The sequence below is a fragment of the Pleurodeles waltl genome, chromosome 9, assembly GCF_031143425.1.
Source record: "Pleurodeles waltl isolate 20211129_DDA chromosome 9, aPleWal1.hap1.20221129, whole genome shotgun sequence".
Taxonomy (NCBI): domain Eukaryota; kingdom Metazoa; phylum Chordata; class Amphibia; order Caudata; family Salamandridae; genus Pleurodeles; species Pleurodeles waltl.
Genome location: NC_090448.1, coordinates 94890331 through 94908821, shown reverse-complemented (window position 1 = coordinate 94908821; position 18491 = coordinate 94890331). Strand labels below are relative to the sequence as shown.

Genomic DNA, 18491 nt, shown 5'->3' with positions numbered 1-18491 from the left:
TTACACTGCTGCTCGTAAGTCTTATGTGTGGTATAAGAAATTAGCGCTTCACTTGTTCCACTTGTTCCACTTGGCAACTTTTAATGCTTTTGTTGTGTTTAAGGATAGTTCTCCAGAGTCAAGGATGACATTTGTGAAATTTCAGGAGTCTATCATAGCTAGCCTTGTTGTGCTGGAACAGGCAAGAGTTCCTAGAGAAGCAGTGGTGGAGGATGTGGCTAGATTGAAAGATCGTCACTTTGCTGAGCACATTCCTCCCACGGCCAAAAAAAACTTTCCTGCTAAGAGATGTAGAGTCTGTGCTCGAAGAGGTATCAGGAAGGAGACTAGGATGTACTGCCCTGATTGTCCTTCAAAGCCTGGGCTGTGTGTGGGTGGCTGTTTCAGGAGCTACCACACACAGAAGAATTATTGGGAAATTCCGTGAGCGTAAACTGGTGTTTTATTTTTTTATATGTTCGGTTTCACGGTTGGCATTAGTCATGTATTCAGTTAGAGCTTTTGTGTTTGTAGTTTTGTACTAATTTATGATTAGTGGTTTCTTTGTTGTTTAAAAACAAAAAAAGGGGGATGGCATGTGTAGGGTGGCGCTTGGCTGGTGGCGTGGGTGGGGTGGCGCTTGGCTGGCGGTGTGTGTGGGGTGGCGCTTAGCTGGCGGTGTGTGTGGGGTGGCGCTTGGCTGGCGGTGTGGCGGTGTGTGTGGGGTGGCGCTTGGCTGGCGGTGTGGCGGTGTGGGTGTGGTGGCGCTTGGCTGGCGGTGTGGGTGGGGTGGCGCTTGGCTGGCGGTGTGTGTGGGGTGGCGCTTGGCTGGCGGTGTGTGTGGGGTGGCGCTTGGCTGGTGGTGTGTGTGGGGTGGCGCTAGGCTGGCGGTGTGGGTGTGGTGGCGCTGGGCTGGCGGTGTGTGTGGGGTGGCGCTGGGCTGGCGGTGTGTGTGGGGTGGCGCTGGGCTGGCGGTGTGTGTGGGGTGGCGCTGGGCTGGCGGTGTGGGTGGGGTGGCGCTTGGCTGGTGGTGTGGGTGGGGTGGCGCTTGGCTGGCAGTGCCGGCCAAACGCCAGTCCACACACTCATCAGCTGGTGTGATTGCTGTATCAGGCATGTGGGCGTATGAAAGTGATGGGCCCTTGACTGGCGCTGTCTGTGGATGAGAGTCTTGTAATGTGCTGGGCCCGTGGCTGGCGGCGTGAATGGTCTAGTGCATGTCATGTATGAAAGGTGTGTGAATGGACTGTAAAGCGGTTGGTGCCTTGTCGTGGCTTTACAGCTCACGAGCTGTGAGTCATTGGTTCAGTTTTTTGGCCTTTCAGTTATTACCAGTGCATTTCACTTTTGTGAAATCTCTTGTTAATAAAATTTGATCTACTGAACCATCACTCACCCTCGTGCCAAATCCAACCAGTATGTGTGGTACAAATGACAAAACCTGCTCCGCTGTAATCAGGCGTCGCAGCACACTTGAGACACGCTAGGTGCCTCGGGTGGGACCCCGATGATGAAGCATGCCACCAACTTGGTTGGTGGGTGAGGGGTCTTCTTCACATAACCTAAGTGTGTTTCTTTTCACAATTTTAGTGTTTGGCACATCACGGACGTATGTGCACACATCAAAGTGATATATTCCAAAAATACCTGTGTTTGGGGGGGAGGGCCCACCTATGTTTTTGGTCCTGGGTGCGGCCGTCATGTAGGGAAACCTACAAAACCCAGAAACTTTTTAAAACTAGGCACCCCAAGGAGTCTAGGGAGGTGTGGCTTGTGTGGCTCCCCCAACATTTTCTTACCCAGACTCCTCTGTAAACCTCAAAATTTGCATAAAAAAAAGCATATTTTCCTGATTTTTCTTAGTAGGATCACCGCTCCAGCACAAAATTCCTACTCCCCAGTTTTCCCCTCAGTCTCCCAAGTAAAATGACACCTCACTTATGTGGGTCCCCAAAGCAGAGTCCGTCTAAAGATCTATAAAAGAATATGCCCTTATAAACTTGCTGTGCTATCCCTTCTATCCCTTCAGGTTTTGGGCCTTATTCTGTTGCAGGCACCTGGCCCACCCACACAAGTGAGGTATCATTTTTATCGGGAGACTTGGGGGAACGCTGGGTGGAAGGAAATTTGTGGCTCCTATCAGATTCCAGAACTTTCTGCCACAGAAATGTGAGGAACATGTGTTTTTTTAGCCAAATTTTGAGGTTTGCAAAGGATTCTGGGTAACAGAACCTGGTCCGAGCCCCGCAAGTCACCCCATCTTGAATTCCCCTAGGTCTCTAGTTTTCAGAAATGCACAGGTTTGGTAGGTTTCCCTAGGTGCCGCTGAGCTAGAGGCCAAAATCTACAGGTAGGCACTTCGCAAAAAAACACCTCTGTTTTCTTCCAAAATTTAGGATGTGTCCACGTTGCGCTTTGGGGTGTTTCCTGTCGCGGGCGCTAGGCCTACCCACGCAAGTGAGGTATCATTTTTATTGGGAGACTTGGGGGAACGCTGGGTGGAAGGAAATGTGTGGCTCCTATCATATTCCAGAACTTTCTGCCACAGAAATGTGAGGCACATGTGTTTTTTTAGCCAAATTTTGAGGTTTGCAAAGGATTCTGGGTAACAGAACCTGGTCCGAGCCCCGCAAGTCACCCCTCCTTGGATTCCCCTAGGTCTCTAGTTTTCAGAAATGCACAGGTTTGGTAGGTTTCCCTAGGTGCCGGCGGCCGAAATCTACAGGTAGGCACTTCGCAAAAAACACCTCTGTTTTCTTCCAAAATTTTGGATGTGTCCACGTTGCGCTTTGGGGTGTTTCCTGTCGCGGGCGCTAGTCCTACCCACGCAAGTGAGGTATCATTTTTATCGGGAGACTTGGGGGAACGCTGGGTGGAAGGAAATTTGTGGCTCCTCTCAGATTCTAGAACTTTCTGCCACAGAAATGTGAGGAACATGTGTTTTTTTAGCCAAATTTTGTGGTTTGCAAAGGATTCTGGGTAACAGAACCTGGTCCGTGCCCCGCAAGTCACCCCTCTTTAGATTCCCCTAGGTCTCTAGTTTTCAGAAATGCACAGGTTTGGTAGGTTTCCCTAGGTGCCGGCTGAGCTAGAGGCCAAAATCTACAGGTAGGCACTTCGCAAAAAACACCTCTGTTTTCTTCCAAAATTTTGGATGTGTCCACGTTGCGCTTTGGGGTGTTTCCTGTCGCGGGCACTAGGCCTACCCACGCAAGTGAGGTATCATTTTTATCGGGAGACTTGGGGGAACGCTGGGTGGAAGGAAATTTGTGGCTCCTCTCAGATTCCAGAACTTTCTGCCACAGAAATGTGAGGAACATGTGTTTTTTTAGCCAAATTTTGAGGTTTGCAAAGGATTCTGGGTAACAGAACCTGGTCCGAGCCCCGCAAGTCACCCCTCCTTGGATTCCCCTAGGTCTCTAGTTTCCAGAAATGCACAGGTTTGGTAGGTTTCCCTAGGTGCCGGCTGAGCTAGAGGCCAAAATCTACAGGTAGGCACTTCGCAAAAAACACCTCTGTTTTCTTCCAGAATTTTGGATGTGTCCACGTTGCGCTTTGGGGTGTTTCCTGTCGCGGGCGCTAGGCCTACCCACGCAAGTGAGGTATCATTTTTATCGGGAGACTTGGGGGAACGCTGGGTGGAAGGAAATTTGTGCCTCCTCTCAGATTCCAGAACTTTCTGCCACAGAAATTTGAGGAACATGTGTTTTTTTAGCCAATTTTTGAGGTTTGCAAAGGATTCTGGGTAACAGAACCTGGTCCGAGCCCCGCAAGTCACCCCATCTTGGATTCCCCTAGGTCTCTAGTTTTCAGAAATGCACAGGTTTGGTAGGTTTCCCTAGGTGCCGGCTGAGCTAGAGGCCAAAATCTACAGGTAGGCATTTCGCAAAAAACACCTCTGTTTTCTTTTAAAAAATGGGATGTGTCCACATTGCGTTTTGGGGCGTTTCCTGTCGCGGGCGCTAGGCCTACCCACACAAGTGAGGTATAATTTTTATCAGGAGACTTGGGGGAACATAGATTAGCAAAACAAGTGCTATTGCCCCTTGTCTTTCTCTACATTTTTTCCTTCCAAATATAGGAGAGTGTGTAAAAAAAGACATCTATTTGAGAAATTCCCTATAATTCACATGCTAGTATGGTCACCCCGGAATTCAGAGATGTGCAAATAACCACTGCTCCTCAGCACCTTATCTTGTGCCCTTTTTGGAAATGCAAAGGTTTTCTTGATAGCAATTTTTTACTCTTTATATTTCAGCAAATTAATTGCTGTATACCCGGTATAGAATGAAAACGCACTGCAGGGTGCAGCTCATTTATTGGCTCTGGGTTCCTCGGGTTCTTGATGAACCTACAAGCCCTATATATCCCCGCAACCAGAGGAGTCCAGCAGACGTAACGGTATATTGCTTTCCATAATCTGACATTGCAGGGAAAAATTACAGAGTAAAACGTAGAGAAAAATTGATGTTTTTTTCACCTCAATTTCAATATTTTTCTTTTTCAGCTGTTATTTTCTGTAGGAAACCCTTGTAGGATCTACACAAATGACCCCTTGCTGAATTCAGAATTTTGTCTACTTTTCAGAAATGGTTAGGTCTCTGGGATCCAGCATTGGTTTCGTGCCCATTCCCGTCACTGACTGGAAGGAGGCTGAAAGCACAAAAAAATGCAAAAATGGGGTATGCCCCAGTAAAATGCCAAAATTGTGTTGAAAAATTGGGTTTTCTGATTCAAGTCTGCCTGTTCCTGAAAGCTAGGAAGCTGCTGAGTTTAGCACTGCAAACCCTTTGTTGATGCCATTTTCAGGGGGAAATCCACAAGCCTTCTTCTGCAGCCACTTTTTCCAATTTTTTTGAAAAAAACGAAATTTTCACTGTATTTTGGCCAATTTCTTGGCCTCCTTCAAGGGAACCCACAAAGTCTGGGTACCTCTAGAATCCCTAGGATGTTGGGAAAAAAGGACGCAAATTTGGCTTGGTTAGCTTATGTGGACAAAAAGTTATGAGGGCCTAAGCGCGAACTGCCCCAAATAGGCAAAAAAAGGCCTGGCACAGGAGGGGGAAAAGGCCTGGCAGCGAAGGGGTTAAAAGAAAGCACTTTAATAAGATGCATGGCTTTATTTAAAGCACTTCAATTAAAGACTTCAGTCGTGTTAGGTGGTGCTGCGTTTCAATGCTGCAGATCAATTCAAATGGGAAAATACCCAGGTACCCCTTCCAGCGAGGGAGCGAGCCCTCGGCACGGACCACTGGCCCGGAAGCCACACGCCTGAAGAAGAGGAAGACGGATTGTGGGAGGGCTCAAACAGAGAAGCACAGAACGTGTTTGTTCGGTGTCTTCCTTAAGTAGAGCTGCCTTAAGTAAGGTTCCACAGCATTGTGGGAGATGTAGTCAGTGAATCTTATTACACTTTTCAAATATTCATTTAATAGTAAAATGCGGACTACTTTTTAATAAGACAATCTACTTTCATCTACAGTTTAATTATCACATGGGGAAATTTCCTGGCATTAATAGGTTTCATTTCCACTAATGTTCTTCACATGAACTCGGCCCTTATTCGGAAGAGCGGGCTTAGAAACTGCAGAATAATTACAGTTTTGAAATGCCCAGATAACCAACCATGTTAGAGCACTGGAACCCTTCATGCAATGAATAAATGCTTATGGACCAACAGCTGCACAGATGCACTTAGCCGTGCTCAGGTTTCATCCCGCGTGACATGCTTCTTAGCCTGCCCCCCTTCCCACCACAATTTGTTTAGCCGACTGCTATCTTTTCAGCTGATGCAGCTGGAAGTGACCACTCGATTTCATTAGGATTTTTCAACAGTAGCGATGGCCCGAGGGCTTCGGCATAAAAGCTCACGCGCGCCTAATAAATGGGTCTCGTGCAGCCGCTCTCCGGCCTGCACACGCTGCCAGAGCAGCGTCCCGGAAACTGGCAGCATCAGGCACAGTGCCCCAAAGCACCAAATGGGCGCTACATTTTAATGTGTGTGAAATCCAGCGCTACAAAGGGGACAGCAATGTGTGCTCAACGAATGACCTCGCAATTTACGACGGCTAATCTGGCACTGAAAACAGCACATCATGTTTTTCAAGTCCGACAATGTAAATACCAATCGTCTCAGATGGCACGTACTGGTAAAGAGCCCATGTCTATCTACTGCTGAATCTATTTCTAATTCCATTTACATAGCGCTTACTGCCGCGGTCGAGGTGCTATAACGTGTTTATTGAGCTAGCATCTGTAAGTAGGCAAACAACAGAAAACAAAAAGGATGGAGTAAAATATCACAGCAGTACCTTCAGGCACACATCTGGCGCTCACCAAAAACACTTTCAAAATGTTAGCAGTCAGCACGTCCATCCTGTGGTGGTAAGCTCTGAAAGCGGTCGGATGTAAATGCCTATCTCAAACTGGATCGAACGAGAGAACAGAATCAGCAAGTATGACTGTTCTTAGAGGTATAGAACAGGACCAAATGGTGCATTTTAAACCACAATTTTTACATAAGTCGTCAATAAAGAGGTTATGACGGAGGCAGAGACGTGGCTAGAGAACCATTGACTATTGCAAGTTGCAGCAGTGGATAGACTTAACAGCACAATCCCACCCACAATATGTGGTCATAGTCAGTCGCGACTCACAGGGGTTCAAAGGAGCGGGATGGGTTGAATATTAATATGAAAAATAAAATATATAAAAATATAAATAGTAAAAAAAAATAAAAAATAAAAAAAACTTATCTTCCGTGCCTCTCCTCTGTCCCCTTAGTAGGCACAGGCTCCCAGCCTGTCCTGAGGCCAATCCTGGATTGGATTGTCCAGAGCACCCAGCCAGGGTGCTCCAAGGCAGACTGGGGGCCTGTGCCCACTCTCTCCAGCCCGGCAACACAGTGCCAGGTTGGAGAGAGCACAGTGTGCGTGTGTGTTTGGCTGGCCCAAGACGGCCAGCCGAACACACATGAACACTAAGGGGAGTAAACAGGCACTCCCCCTCGTCCCCTTCATCCGCCATGGCCCGCCCCTTTAACCTCTTGCTCGCCATGGACGTAATGGTTACATCCATGGCTGCGCCTGTGAGGCACCATGGAAATAACCATTACATCCATTTACCAGCCCTCAGGGGAAGCGCTAGCCCGAGGGACCCCCTCCCCCCCAGGTCGGCGCTGGGCCCCTCCCCACACACCCCCATGATACAGCGCGCTGACATCATGAAAGGGTGCAAAGAAGCATTGGAAGCCATTTGCTTCCAGCGCATCTTCGGGAAAGGAGGTAAGGTTTACCTCTGGGCAGGGGGGGATCCCTCTGAAAGACGCATCGAGGGAAAGGAAAGGGTTTTCCTTTCCCTCAATGCCTCTGAGCATTCCTGCTGCTCGATCGCGATGCCTACTAGACACCAGGGAATTAGTGTGTGTGCGTGTGTGTTTACTGTGCTGGAGAGCGACCCCATTGGGCAAGGGTCGCTCTACTTTGGAGGGCAATGTATTTTTTGCCATTTCTGCCCCCATTGGCGGCAGATTGGCCTTATTTTTAGGCCAATCTGCCCCAAGAAAGGCAGAAAGCCACTAGACACCGGGATTGTTTATTGTTCATTTTTTTGCGTTGGGGGCGGCCCCTTGGGCAAGGGTCGCCCCCAAGTGCCCAAAAGCACTATTGGGCAATTCGGCCCCCAATCGGCCTATTTTTTTAGGCCTTTCTCCCCCCAAGGAGGGCAGAATCCACTTAGCACCAGGGATCATGTGTGTGTGTGCTTTGTGTGGGGGGGGGGGGGGGGTCCCTCGGGCAAGGGTCGCCCCCCAAAGGGGGCAATGTAATCTAGGCCACTGTATGCCCTTCTGCCCCATGAAGACGCCAGGGATTTTTTTTTCTCTTTTTTTGTGTTGGGGGGGGGGGGGGGGGTGCCCCCTTGGGCAAGGGTCATCCCCAAGGGGCAAAAAGTACTATTGGGTAGTTCTGCCGCCCTTGATGCCAGATCGGCCTATTTCTTTTTAGGCTTGGGGCAGGAATCCACTTAGAGCCAGGGATCATGTGTGTGTGTGTGTGTGTGTGTGTGCGCTTTGTGTGGGGGGGGTGGCCCCTTGGGCAAGGGTCACCCTCCAAAGGGGGCAATGTAATCTGGGCCATTTCTGCCCCCCCTTGGGGGCAGATTGGCCTAGTTGTTGTAGGCCCTTCTGCCCCCAGGGGAGGCAGAAACCATGATGACGCCAGGAATTTTTTTTCTTCTTTTTTTTTGTGTTGGAGGACGCCCCCTTGGGCAAGGGTCGCTCTCAAGGGGCAAAAAGCACTATTGGGCAGTTCTGCCCCCTGTGGGGGCTGATCAGCCTATTTTTTTTAGGCTCATCTGTCCCCAAGGGGGGGCAAAATCCACTTACAGCTGGGGAGCATGTGTGTGTGTGTGTGTGTGTGTGTGTGCGTGCGCTGTGTGTCGAGGGGTGGCCCCTTGGGCAAGGGTTGCCCCCCAAAGGAGGCAATATAATCTATGCCATTTCTGCCTATTTTTTTTGTTAGGCCCTTCTGGGGGGAGATGAGGGGGGATGGGCAGAAACCATGAAGACGTCAGGGACTTTTTCTTTAGTTTTTTTTTTTGTGTTGGGGGGGCGCCCCCTTGGGCAAGGTTCGCCCCCAAGGGGCAAAAAGCACTATTGGGCCGTTCTGCCCCCTTTGGGGGCAGATCGGCCTATTTACTTTTTTTTCCAGGCCCATCTCAGAATCCACTTTGCGCCAGGGATCATGTGTGTGTTTTGTGTGGGGGGTTGGCCCCTTGGGCAAGGTCGCCCCCCAAAGAGAGCAATATATTCTGTGGCATTTCTGCCCCCTTGGGGGCAGATTGGCCGTTTTTTTTTTTTTAGGGAACCACACACAAAAGTGTCCCTGAAGCTATAAGGAGAGAGAACCAGGGAAACAATTCCGAGAAACAAGAGCACCTCTCCTATGTCATAAATAGGGAAAAAACAAGATAGTGGAATATTCCTCTTCTGAAAAGAAGGAAATACCTTTATTATATATCAAAAAGACAGGCCTATAAATTCCTAATATATAACGAAATGATAAATAACATTCCTCCAAAGGCAAGTCAATCAATAAACAACACTCCATAGACACAAACACACCACATAAGACAACATTCACCCAACTATGTCAAGGACGAACACACATATTTTAAACATCACAATATACAAAAACAATAAGAAAAATAATCTAAGTAAATAATTTCTTCAAAGGTTATATACACAAAGATTTGATATACTACTCAAAAATGAAAAAAATGCAAAGCATATCTTTTTGTTTGTACTTGGTGGTTATGTATAGTTCACTGTCTGACTTACTCCATGTTTGTCCCACCAATCTCGTTCTAATTCCCAAAATTGTATATCACATCCTAGAATCTTGCTTTAATCTTAAAAATTATGTGTCACACCCTTGTCATTACACTCTACTTTCATATTCTTGAGCTGACAGTATGCCCAACTTTGGTACTCTGGCGACAGAGATCCATAAAATAGAATAACATTGGATACACATCTTGAAGATTTATGCAATACATTAATTGGTGACTGAATATGTAGGTGGTTACTGACTGCAGCATTGTGTGTGAAATTGTCCTTAGATTTATGCACAATGATTACTGTGTTGTCTTATGTCTAATTTGTTTTTTTTTCTCTTTAGTGGGATATCATTGGTGATTGCGGTGGCTGTGCAGAGTAGTTGCTGGTGAGTCAAGCTTTTTCAGGCAAGTGAGCGGTATAGTTTTTGAGTTTATAACTCTTAGTGATAAAGCTACACTTGGTTTTTTACTTATCTTACACAGTGCTGGTTGTTGGTGGTGTATTTTTCGAGTTAATGTTTGTAGGAAGGATCATTGCTAGCCGCAGGATGACAGCTCAGCAGGTTGTTGGTGCGCTTTTTGAGTCGTCTTCTGACCATGATTATGAGACGGACTCTGCATCTGATGCAGAGGAGGAAGTGAATTTTCTGTCAGAGAGGAATCATCTGATGATGAAGCCACTCTCAGTGCTGATGAAGGGCCTGTTTTAGAGGAGTACACTGATGTACCAATGGTGCATGACCCAGCGGCTGAAAGGCTTCCCATTGGAAGACCTGACACGTGGGTTACACCAAACATGGAGCAGCCACAGTTGCCTGCGTTTACTGTTTTCACTGGGTGTCGAGTTAATATGGAAAACGTTTTTGAGTTGTTTATGGACAATATATTTTTGGAAGAGATTGTTGAGCAGACTAATTTGCATGCAGAGCAGTATTTGAGGGACAACGCTGCCAGATTCAGGCCACACTCTAGAGCTAGCCAGTGGATTCCCACAAATCTGGAAGAGTTGAAAAAGTACTTGGGTTTAACTTTTTTGATGGGGCTGATAAGGAAGCCATCACTGTCTTCATATTGGTCTACTAGTCCCTTGACGGCAACTGCTATATTTCCTGCCATCATGAGTCGTAACCGGTATGGGCTTCTTCTTTGGATGTTGCATTTTGTAGGTAATGTTTTAGCCTTGCAACAAGATCACCCTGATTCGGACCGTCTTTTTAAGATTAGACCCGTCCTTGATAATTTGGTAGATCGGTTTTCAGAGATCTATGTTCCAGGCAAAGAAATATCTGTAGATGAGTCTTTGGTCCTATTCAAGGGTTGTTTGGTTTTTAGGCAGTACATTACTAGCAAGAGGGCACGGTATGGAATTAAGATGTATATGCTGTCTGAAAGTAGTACAGGATATGTTTATAATTTCCGGGTCTACACTCGTAGGGATTCCAATATTGACCTCCCTTGGTTGTCCACCCACTTTTGGAGTTAGTGAGAAAATTGTGTGGGAAATTGGTAGATGACTGTTTAACAAAGGTCACCATTTATATGTAGATGACCTCTACACTGGAGTTCAGTTGTTCAAGGAGCTGTTCAGAGTGAAAACTGTTGCTTGTGGCACAATCCGCTCTAATCTGAAAGGCTATCTAAGAGAGCTTGTCTGTAAAAAAAAAAAAAAAAAAAGCTTGATAAGGGACAGTGCAGTGCCTTTCAGAATGATGAGCTGCTAGCTCTGAAATTTGTAGACAGGAGGGATGTGTACATGCTAACTACCATCCATGACGAGAGTACTTCACCTGTGCCTGTTTGGGGTCAAGTTGCTGAAGAGCGCAAACCTGTGTGCATTTTAGACTTTAATAAGCACATGGGTGGTGTTGATAGAGTAGATCAGAGGTTGGAACCTTACACTGCTGCTCGTAAGTCTTATGTTTGGTATCAGGAAGGAGACTAGGATGTACTGCCCTAATTGTCCTTCAAAGCCTGGGCTTTGTGTGTGGGTGGCTGTTTCAGGAGCTACCACACACAGAAGAATTATTGGGAAATTCCGTGAGCGTAAACTGTGGTTTTATATTTTTATATGTTCAGTTTCACGGTTGGCATTACTGTCATGTATTCAGTTAGAGCTTTTGTGTTTGTAGTTTTGTACTTATTTATAATTAGTGGTTTCTTTGTTGTTTAAAAACAAAAAAATAAGTGATGGAGGTGTGCGTGGGGTGGCGCTTGGCTGGAGGTGTGAGTGGGGTGGCGCTTGGCTGGCGGTGTGCGTAGGTTGGCACTTGGTTGGCGGTGTGCGTGGGGTGGCGCTTGGCTGGCAGGTAGGCAGTTTAAAAACCAGGTTATGCAACTTCACAAGACATATCATGTAGATGGAACCTTTCTTAACTTCCTTTTTAATTCCTGACATTTCTAATAGTTTCTCAATCATTCTTTACGACTGACCGTCTACTTGAAGTGAAAGGTATACAAGTCTAACATCCACTGACCATCAATACCAGATCTAAATGAAAATACACAACAGCAGTGCAACTGTTTTTTTAGAGTTGAAAAGTTCCAATAACAGACACAAAGGAGTTATACTAGTTTTAGAAGCCTAGGCCTCTAGTTTTCAGAATTGTCTGGGCTTGGTAAGGCTCTCTATGTGCTGGTCACAAGTTGGCACGAATACTGCAGCTACCCCTCATTTTTTTCTTTGCTTTTTATTAAACTTTATTCAACATTTCTCCAACAGACCACTGACACTTAGCGAGTATTGACACATTAGTAATCATGGTGCATGTATCCATTACAGAAAATAGTAGGTATGTCATCACAATGATATAGCATAGATAGGATGCTGCATGATTTTAAGAGCTACTTAAGTCCAGAATCAGCCCTCATAGCACTTAAGGCGGAGGAGCGGTTTGGAGGAGTACAACGTGTTAATATTGTGTCAATTTATTATACTGGGAAAGCATCCAACACGGTATGCAGAAGGGAATTCTCAAAATACAGTAGGTGGACCCCCTTGCCAGTATCTGTCGAAGATGCCGGATACAGCCATAATATAGGACATGTACGTAGCTCAGGTCTCTTCTCTGTTAATTCTGGGTGGTGACACAGGAGATTGTGGCGTGTCGTCTCCAGAGGAACAGAATAAATAAAGCTGAAGCAGGCCCTATATGTCTTTAGGCTGCGAAGTGGGGGGCTGAAGTTCGTCAAACTTCTCACTTCTGTCATCGCAGGTTGCTGTATCCTCAAGCCAGTTGCTTGTTGGCCCGCCACTGTGCATGACAATCGGATTTTTGGCTATCATGAATACCATCGCAGCTAGGTGGCACACACCAGAGGATGGGTTTTTTACATAGACCACCAAGCGAATCAAGAACTGCAGATCAATAGTGCATCCAGTCACATTAGCAATGGTATCCAGAACCTCCCACCAGAACTGTCTGATGGGAGGCCCAAGTTAAATGATAGGCCCCAGTGAGTTCTGCATTACATCGAGGGCAGTGACGAGATTCATCTTGATCTATCATGGCTTGCCTCTCAAGTGTAAAATATGCCACGTGGAGGGACTTAAAATGGATCAGTTTGTGTTGGTGGTTGATAGACAGCATTTTTGTCTGTGTGCAGCTGTACCACCAATGTTCACCCATTATTGTAGTGCCTAGGTCTCTCTCCCACGCAGGTCTGCTACGTGGGTTGTGGTATTTACGTACTGTTATGCATAAACAGAACAGGAGGGATATCCATACGTGGCATCAGAGAATCGGATGATTTGTGGCAACCACCCCTCATCTTGAAAGTTTCGTTTTTTTCCTCATTTCAGAGTCCCTTGACATGGTTACAGACTTTGGCCTTTTGCGTTGTGTACAATCAGTCGACCTACAGATCGGGGGTTCTACATTTATTGAAAAGCGTAGGTATGCATGATGGTATGCGATTTTCAATAATCATTTTAGATTCCTATTGAAAATGTCCACAAAAACACCACTACCAAAAATCACCTCACAATTGCATGGCATTAAGGGCAATTCATCATTTAGAGTGGGCTGAACTACTCCTATCCATAAATATATTCTTGAGTACATTCCCAAAATGTATAGCTTTTGTTGATACCCAATTTCTATTCATTTTAGTTTTCATGGTCCAGAGATGCATGTTAAGTACACAACGGAAAATCTCTAGGCTCCCACTCAGTTGCTGGCTTTGCATATTGCAGAATTTTGGACAAACAAAAAAACACCTATGTATATCCACGAGTGTATGAGTCTGGACAATGTAACCGGTGCATTACTTTCATAGATCAGCCTTCCTAAGAGAAGTTACAAAAATGTAAACCTTGACACATGTTTTTCTCCTCTCCTTCCCCATTCAATCGCTTGTGAGTGCAACGAATAAATGTTTTTGGGAAAACACTTCGATAATCTACTCAAATAAGCCCCAGCTGAACTGCGAATGTTCTTTAGCCTTGAGAAAAGTAATGTTTTATGGGCTCACTGATGTTTTCACACCAATTGTGACCACAAGTTGCTAAAAGAAAAAAAAACGCAAATTGGAAATTGGCTATCATTTACAAAAGTGCAAAACCACTGACGAAAAAAAAAAAAATCTTTCTGCTTGTTTCAGAAAGCTGGGTACACCTTATATTGGCGCAATCAAAGAATCTACACTTTATTGCAAAACATATGGAAAAAAATGATGCAAATTTCACCTGGATTTGGACTGTGGAAAATGTTTTGAAGACATAAATGGAACCCATTCCAAACGTCAGAAAGGGTTCAGCACGGGGGTTGAGGTCGACAGACCCAGTGCTTAATTTGTGCTTGCTGTTTCCGGTGCTGAGCACTGGCACTTATTTTTGAGGGCCGGCGCTTATTCTTCTGCCTCAAGCATTTGGTGCGAGCAAAAGAGACATATGGGAAAGACAGAGGAAGGGAAAAATGAGAAATCGTCACAAAGGGAGAAAGTAGAAAGCTGCAGGAGTGAGCTGAAGGGGCAGGGAGGGGCTTTAAACGTATTGAAGAGGCCCGATATGGCTTCAGGATTACGCTGCCTCAGTATTCCGTGTTCCCACATTTAATTGCAGCAGCCCCTGATTTAAGAGGAGGGCTTTGGGCACCGGCACGTTTTTATTTACAAATTAAGCACAGGACAGACCCTACCAGTTAAAGGGGTAAAAGTGAAAACGCATCACAACCGTCGACAGGTGAAGGAATACCACTTCAATGTTGGCCAACTTTCATTAGGAAAGGTCTTGTGTATGGATTTGCTGAAATGCTATTGCTGCATACTTTTAGGCGAAAGATTTCATAAGGTGAAGCCACGCTTATGTGAACCAAATCCACTCATCGCACTGGTAATAGTAGATTTCCAATGGCCAAAAATGTCATTATTTATAATCATACTATTTCACAGTTAAAAGTCCAGGCAGTTGAGTACATTGGGAGGCAGGCAAGGGAAGGTAGCAAAGCTCAGAATTGAAAATAACATGAAGTTTTCATTATAAATGAGCTTCAAAGCCTTTCTAAGAGGGATTTAAATACATGTATCGTTCTAGTGCATTTCACGTGAACCCTTCAAGAGTTTATATTGGTTAACTGATAGGTGCATGTAGGAACAAGGGTTGTATATTAGCTTACTTAAGTGAATTTAGGTAAATACATGATGTTCAGTCTCTTAGCTATTGGAACTTGTCTTTTAAGTTGAAATAGCTACAGTGAAGTACAGATAGAGTCCCAGTGGGCCGGTCCTTTTGGATCACAGTGGGGGGTTGGCTGGTAGACCTGCCATTCTTTGGCATGTCTCGTCTCTTGTTTATATTCTGTTAGAAAAATGTTCTCTCTGAGAAGCACTTACTTTGTAAAAAAAAAACTAGCATCTGCAATGCAAGGGGTGTCGCATTTGCTCGAGTTAGAGCTATTAGCGTTTTAAACTCCTAACCAGACTTTTCTTGCCACATAAATTGAAAATGAAGAGTAAAACAGTTCCATATAATTGAACCGATTCAAAGTGCCACGGCAGCCATGAGCACCAGTGTGAAGAAGACACACAAAAGGAAAAATAAGTTCACTCGCAGTCTTACGTATGGGTAAAAGTGCAATTAGCCATGTAACAGGATCGATGTCCAAGGCGGTAACCAAACCGCACCAAGGAGGGACAAACGTAAAGCATTTAGCAATGATAAAGGATTTTTGAAGGGCAGGCCCATGAATGAGCGATAGTGATGGGCGTGAGGTGGGTGTGTTTAAAAGACAAAATAGATGACAACATGTCGTAAAAGCAGCGCTTGTGCGCTGCTATGCTCAACCTAATAAGTGAATAACACTACTGTAACAAACATAAAAAATAAATTTGAAAAAGTATGAAATATTTAACCATTTAAAAAAAAAAAAAAAAGAAATAAATAAAGTGGTCTGAAATTAAGTCACATAAACCTATTGTGACAAAAAAGTATGGTGATCTAAAATAAAAACTCCAGTGTCATGGCATCCAAAATAACGGCATGGGAAACAGTGACAAACGGTGCTAGAAAAATACATTGTATCAGTTAGTTAAGCTTTATCAATTGATTAGTTAAAATCATTTTCAATATGGAAATAAACAATAGATAATGGTTTAAATTCATCTAAGCTAATACACTGATGTGCAAATAGTACTAAAATAAAGTTTTGTGTGCCAGATAATCCAGGCCAATATATTATAGGCACATTGAATATTATGCATTACTTATTCAATGCCATTCCCTAGAATTGTAAAACAAAGGCCGCCTTAGGAACAAGCATTTTAACATTGGAAATTGAAACAAATTAAAAGGACTCAGTGCAAGATAAATCATACTTTCAACCTCATCTACAATGAAATGTCAAAGTTACACCTGAAGTTAGATCAAATTCCCATTTAATGCAGCAGTACACCACAACCCTCAGCAGGGGGCGCCACTCCCAGCCAATTGTGGGACGTTACACCCTATTTCAAGAGGGCACGACTAACTTCAGTAATGGATCTTGCTCCCCACCTGCAATAGAGCGCCTCTCATTAATTTGCCTAGGACAACATTCAACACCTCCTAGGAGCCACTACTTACCGCTTGCTGAATACTGCTCTTCACCTCCTCGCTCAGTAGCCCCTCAAAGACGAAGGAGTCTCCGAACTGCTCTGCCTAGAAAAACAGGAGAAATCACTGAGACCAGACAGATGGACAGCAGCAGCCAATATTAGTGGGAAATTAGGAAATGGATAACTCAGTCTCAAGCAAGAACTCAACATATTTATCTGTATTATATGCTGGCAAAAAACGATTTTGTGCTAGTGGAAACCGGGCACTTTCATGCAAGTCCGGCCTGGTGTGAAATATGCTGCAGATTGCAAAAGGCCCTCACACACACTTCACACTGAAGGGCACCACTTAGTGATAATGTTTTTTTATTGACTTTGATACGTTTCCCATTCAGTCTATATTTTTTCCCATCTCTTTGGGCAACCCCTACCCTCATATACCACTTTTTCGGCCAGCACTCACCAGTTTATCTTTTTCCCCAGTTGCTGGTAAGTCTCTGGCATTAATTTTTTTTGCCCTGTCTCTCTCTGCCGTATTAAGGCCCTGGGCCATCCATATTTTCAAGTATTTTAGGACTGCACTTTCCCCCATATAATAAATATATATTGTTTAATAGAGCTATCCAGTTTCATTCCTGTTACCTGAGCCATACATCCTGTAATCCCCTTCCAGTAGCTTTGCATTTGCGGACACAGACGGTGACATGAATGAGAGCCCACCTGTCTGCACACTTTCTTCAACGTCTTGCAAATTCATCACTCGCCTTCTGTGGGTAACGTCAATCATGTTGGCTCCCAATGAAGGACACCAGTGTGCCTTCCGACAGATGTATGGTGGGCCTAAGTTTGAAGTGTGTTTGCTGTGGATATAAAATGTGGGCATCTATCTGTAACAGTGCCAATGGATTTTCCAGGGCTTGTGACTCCACATCTAGATCTTAGTTGCAAAGTGGATTGGATGTCAACTTATAGAGACCATAAATCACAACAGTGCTTGCTGCTGGAATATTACATTTCATATGCCTTACCACACCACATCTCCAAGCACCTCCCCGCACCCTCAACCCAAGTTCAGCTCCCCTGCCTTCTCAGGTGTTCCCTGTAACAAGAATGCATACAGCTTAGCCTTTGGTGAGAGGCATAGAGTGAAATCCTTTAATTTAGAAACTAAGGGAATGAGAGGAAATTGAATTCCCTTGCTCTCTCCATGAAATTGACCTTTTTCACACCCACATTCGTGCCCTCAACCTTCTTGTTTGTCCTTCTGTGAGGCTTTACACTGGCTCCATACACTCCATAGGCATCACTGATGTGCCCAATGAGGCTCCCTCTACGGTCGTTCCCATGTTGTATACCTTGATCCTTTCCCCGTTATCCAATGTAATATTTGTCTCGTTCCCACATTGAGCTACATTAGGAGGAGAGGAAGTATCCTCTTAACATTGCCTGCTAGAAGTGACTGAAAAACGTCGCGCTCTTTTCAGCACTATTTTGGGAGAAAATAACAGTGATCATTCGGCACCACTCCTCTAATGGTCTGCTTGGTGAATGACTCAGTGTGCCACATGCCACGTATTCTGAGCTGCTGGACGCGAGCGCACCACCCCTTTCCTCTCGGATGTTGCATTACAATAGCCACTCTGCACACTGAACAGCCGGGCAAGCCTGTTCCATCCTCTGCTGTGTTCTGGTGACACATCAGACACGATTGACTAGTTCCTCAGCGGCTTCCCTTGCACCACTCTGTTGTGCTGTGTTCCGGCTACTCCAGGGTAAATAGTCCGCCAGGCCAACTCCTCTCCCCACCTCCAGCCCTACAGTATCTCGACTCTTCTTGTGGAGGGATTTGCCCACAGCAGGACATACTGCGGAGAACATATATCATGCCTATCTGTGCAATGCGAAATGAGGCAACCTTCCTAGGGCAGCAGCTGTAACCCACTGCAGCATAAAGCAGGATGGGGTACCACTGCATCTTAGAGGCCAATCCCTGCTTGGATTGAACTCTGCTCCGCCATCTTGCCTCCCATGAACAAGCTTGTCCAGCAGTCCATGAAGAGAAACCTTCACAGGAGTGTTGTTTCAAGTTACATTGGTAGTCACAAAGTCAGGTAAAGGATGTCTATTCAGCATAGTCCTTCAGGTCA

The 18491-nt window shown here is 45.3% G+C and overlaps 1 protein-coding gene across 1 annotated transcript in view; it reads right to left on the bottom strand.

The window, feature by feature from the left end:
- SUMF1 (sulfatase modifying factor 1) overlaps nt 1-18491 on the bottom strand; it is a 278363-nt gene that overhangs the window by 193183 nt on the left and 66689 nt on the right. The window contains exon 3 of the mRNA XM_069206353.1: nt 16373-16447. Coding sequence (XP_069062454.1) covers nt 16373-16447 — 75 coding nt within the window. The remainder of the gene's footprint in view (nt 1-16372; nt 16448-18491) is intronic.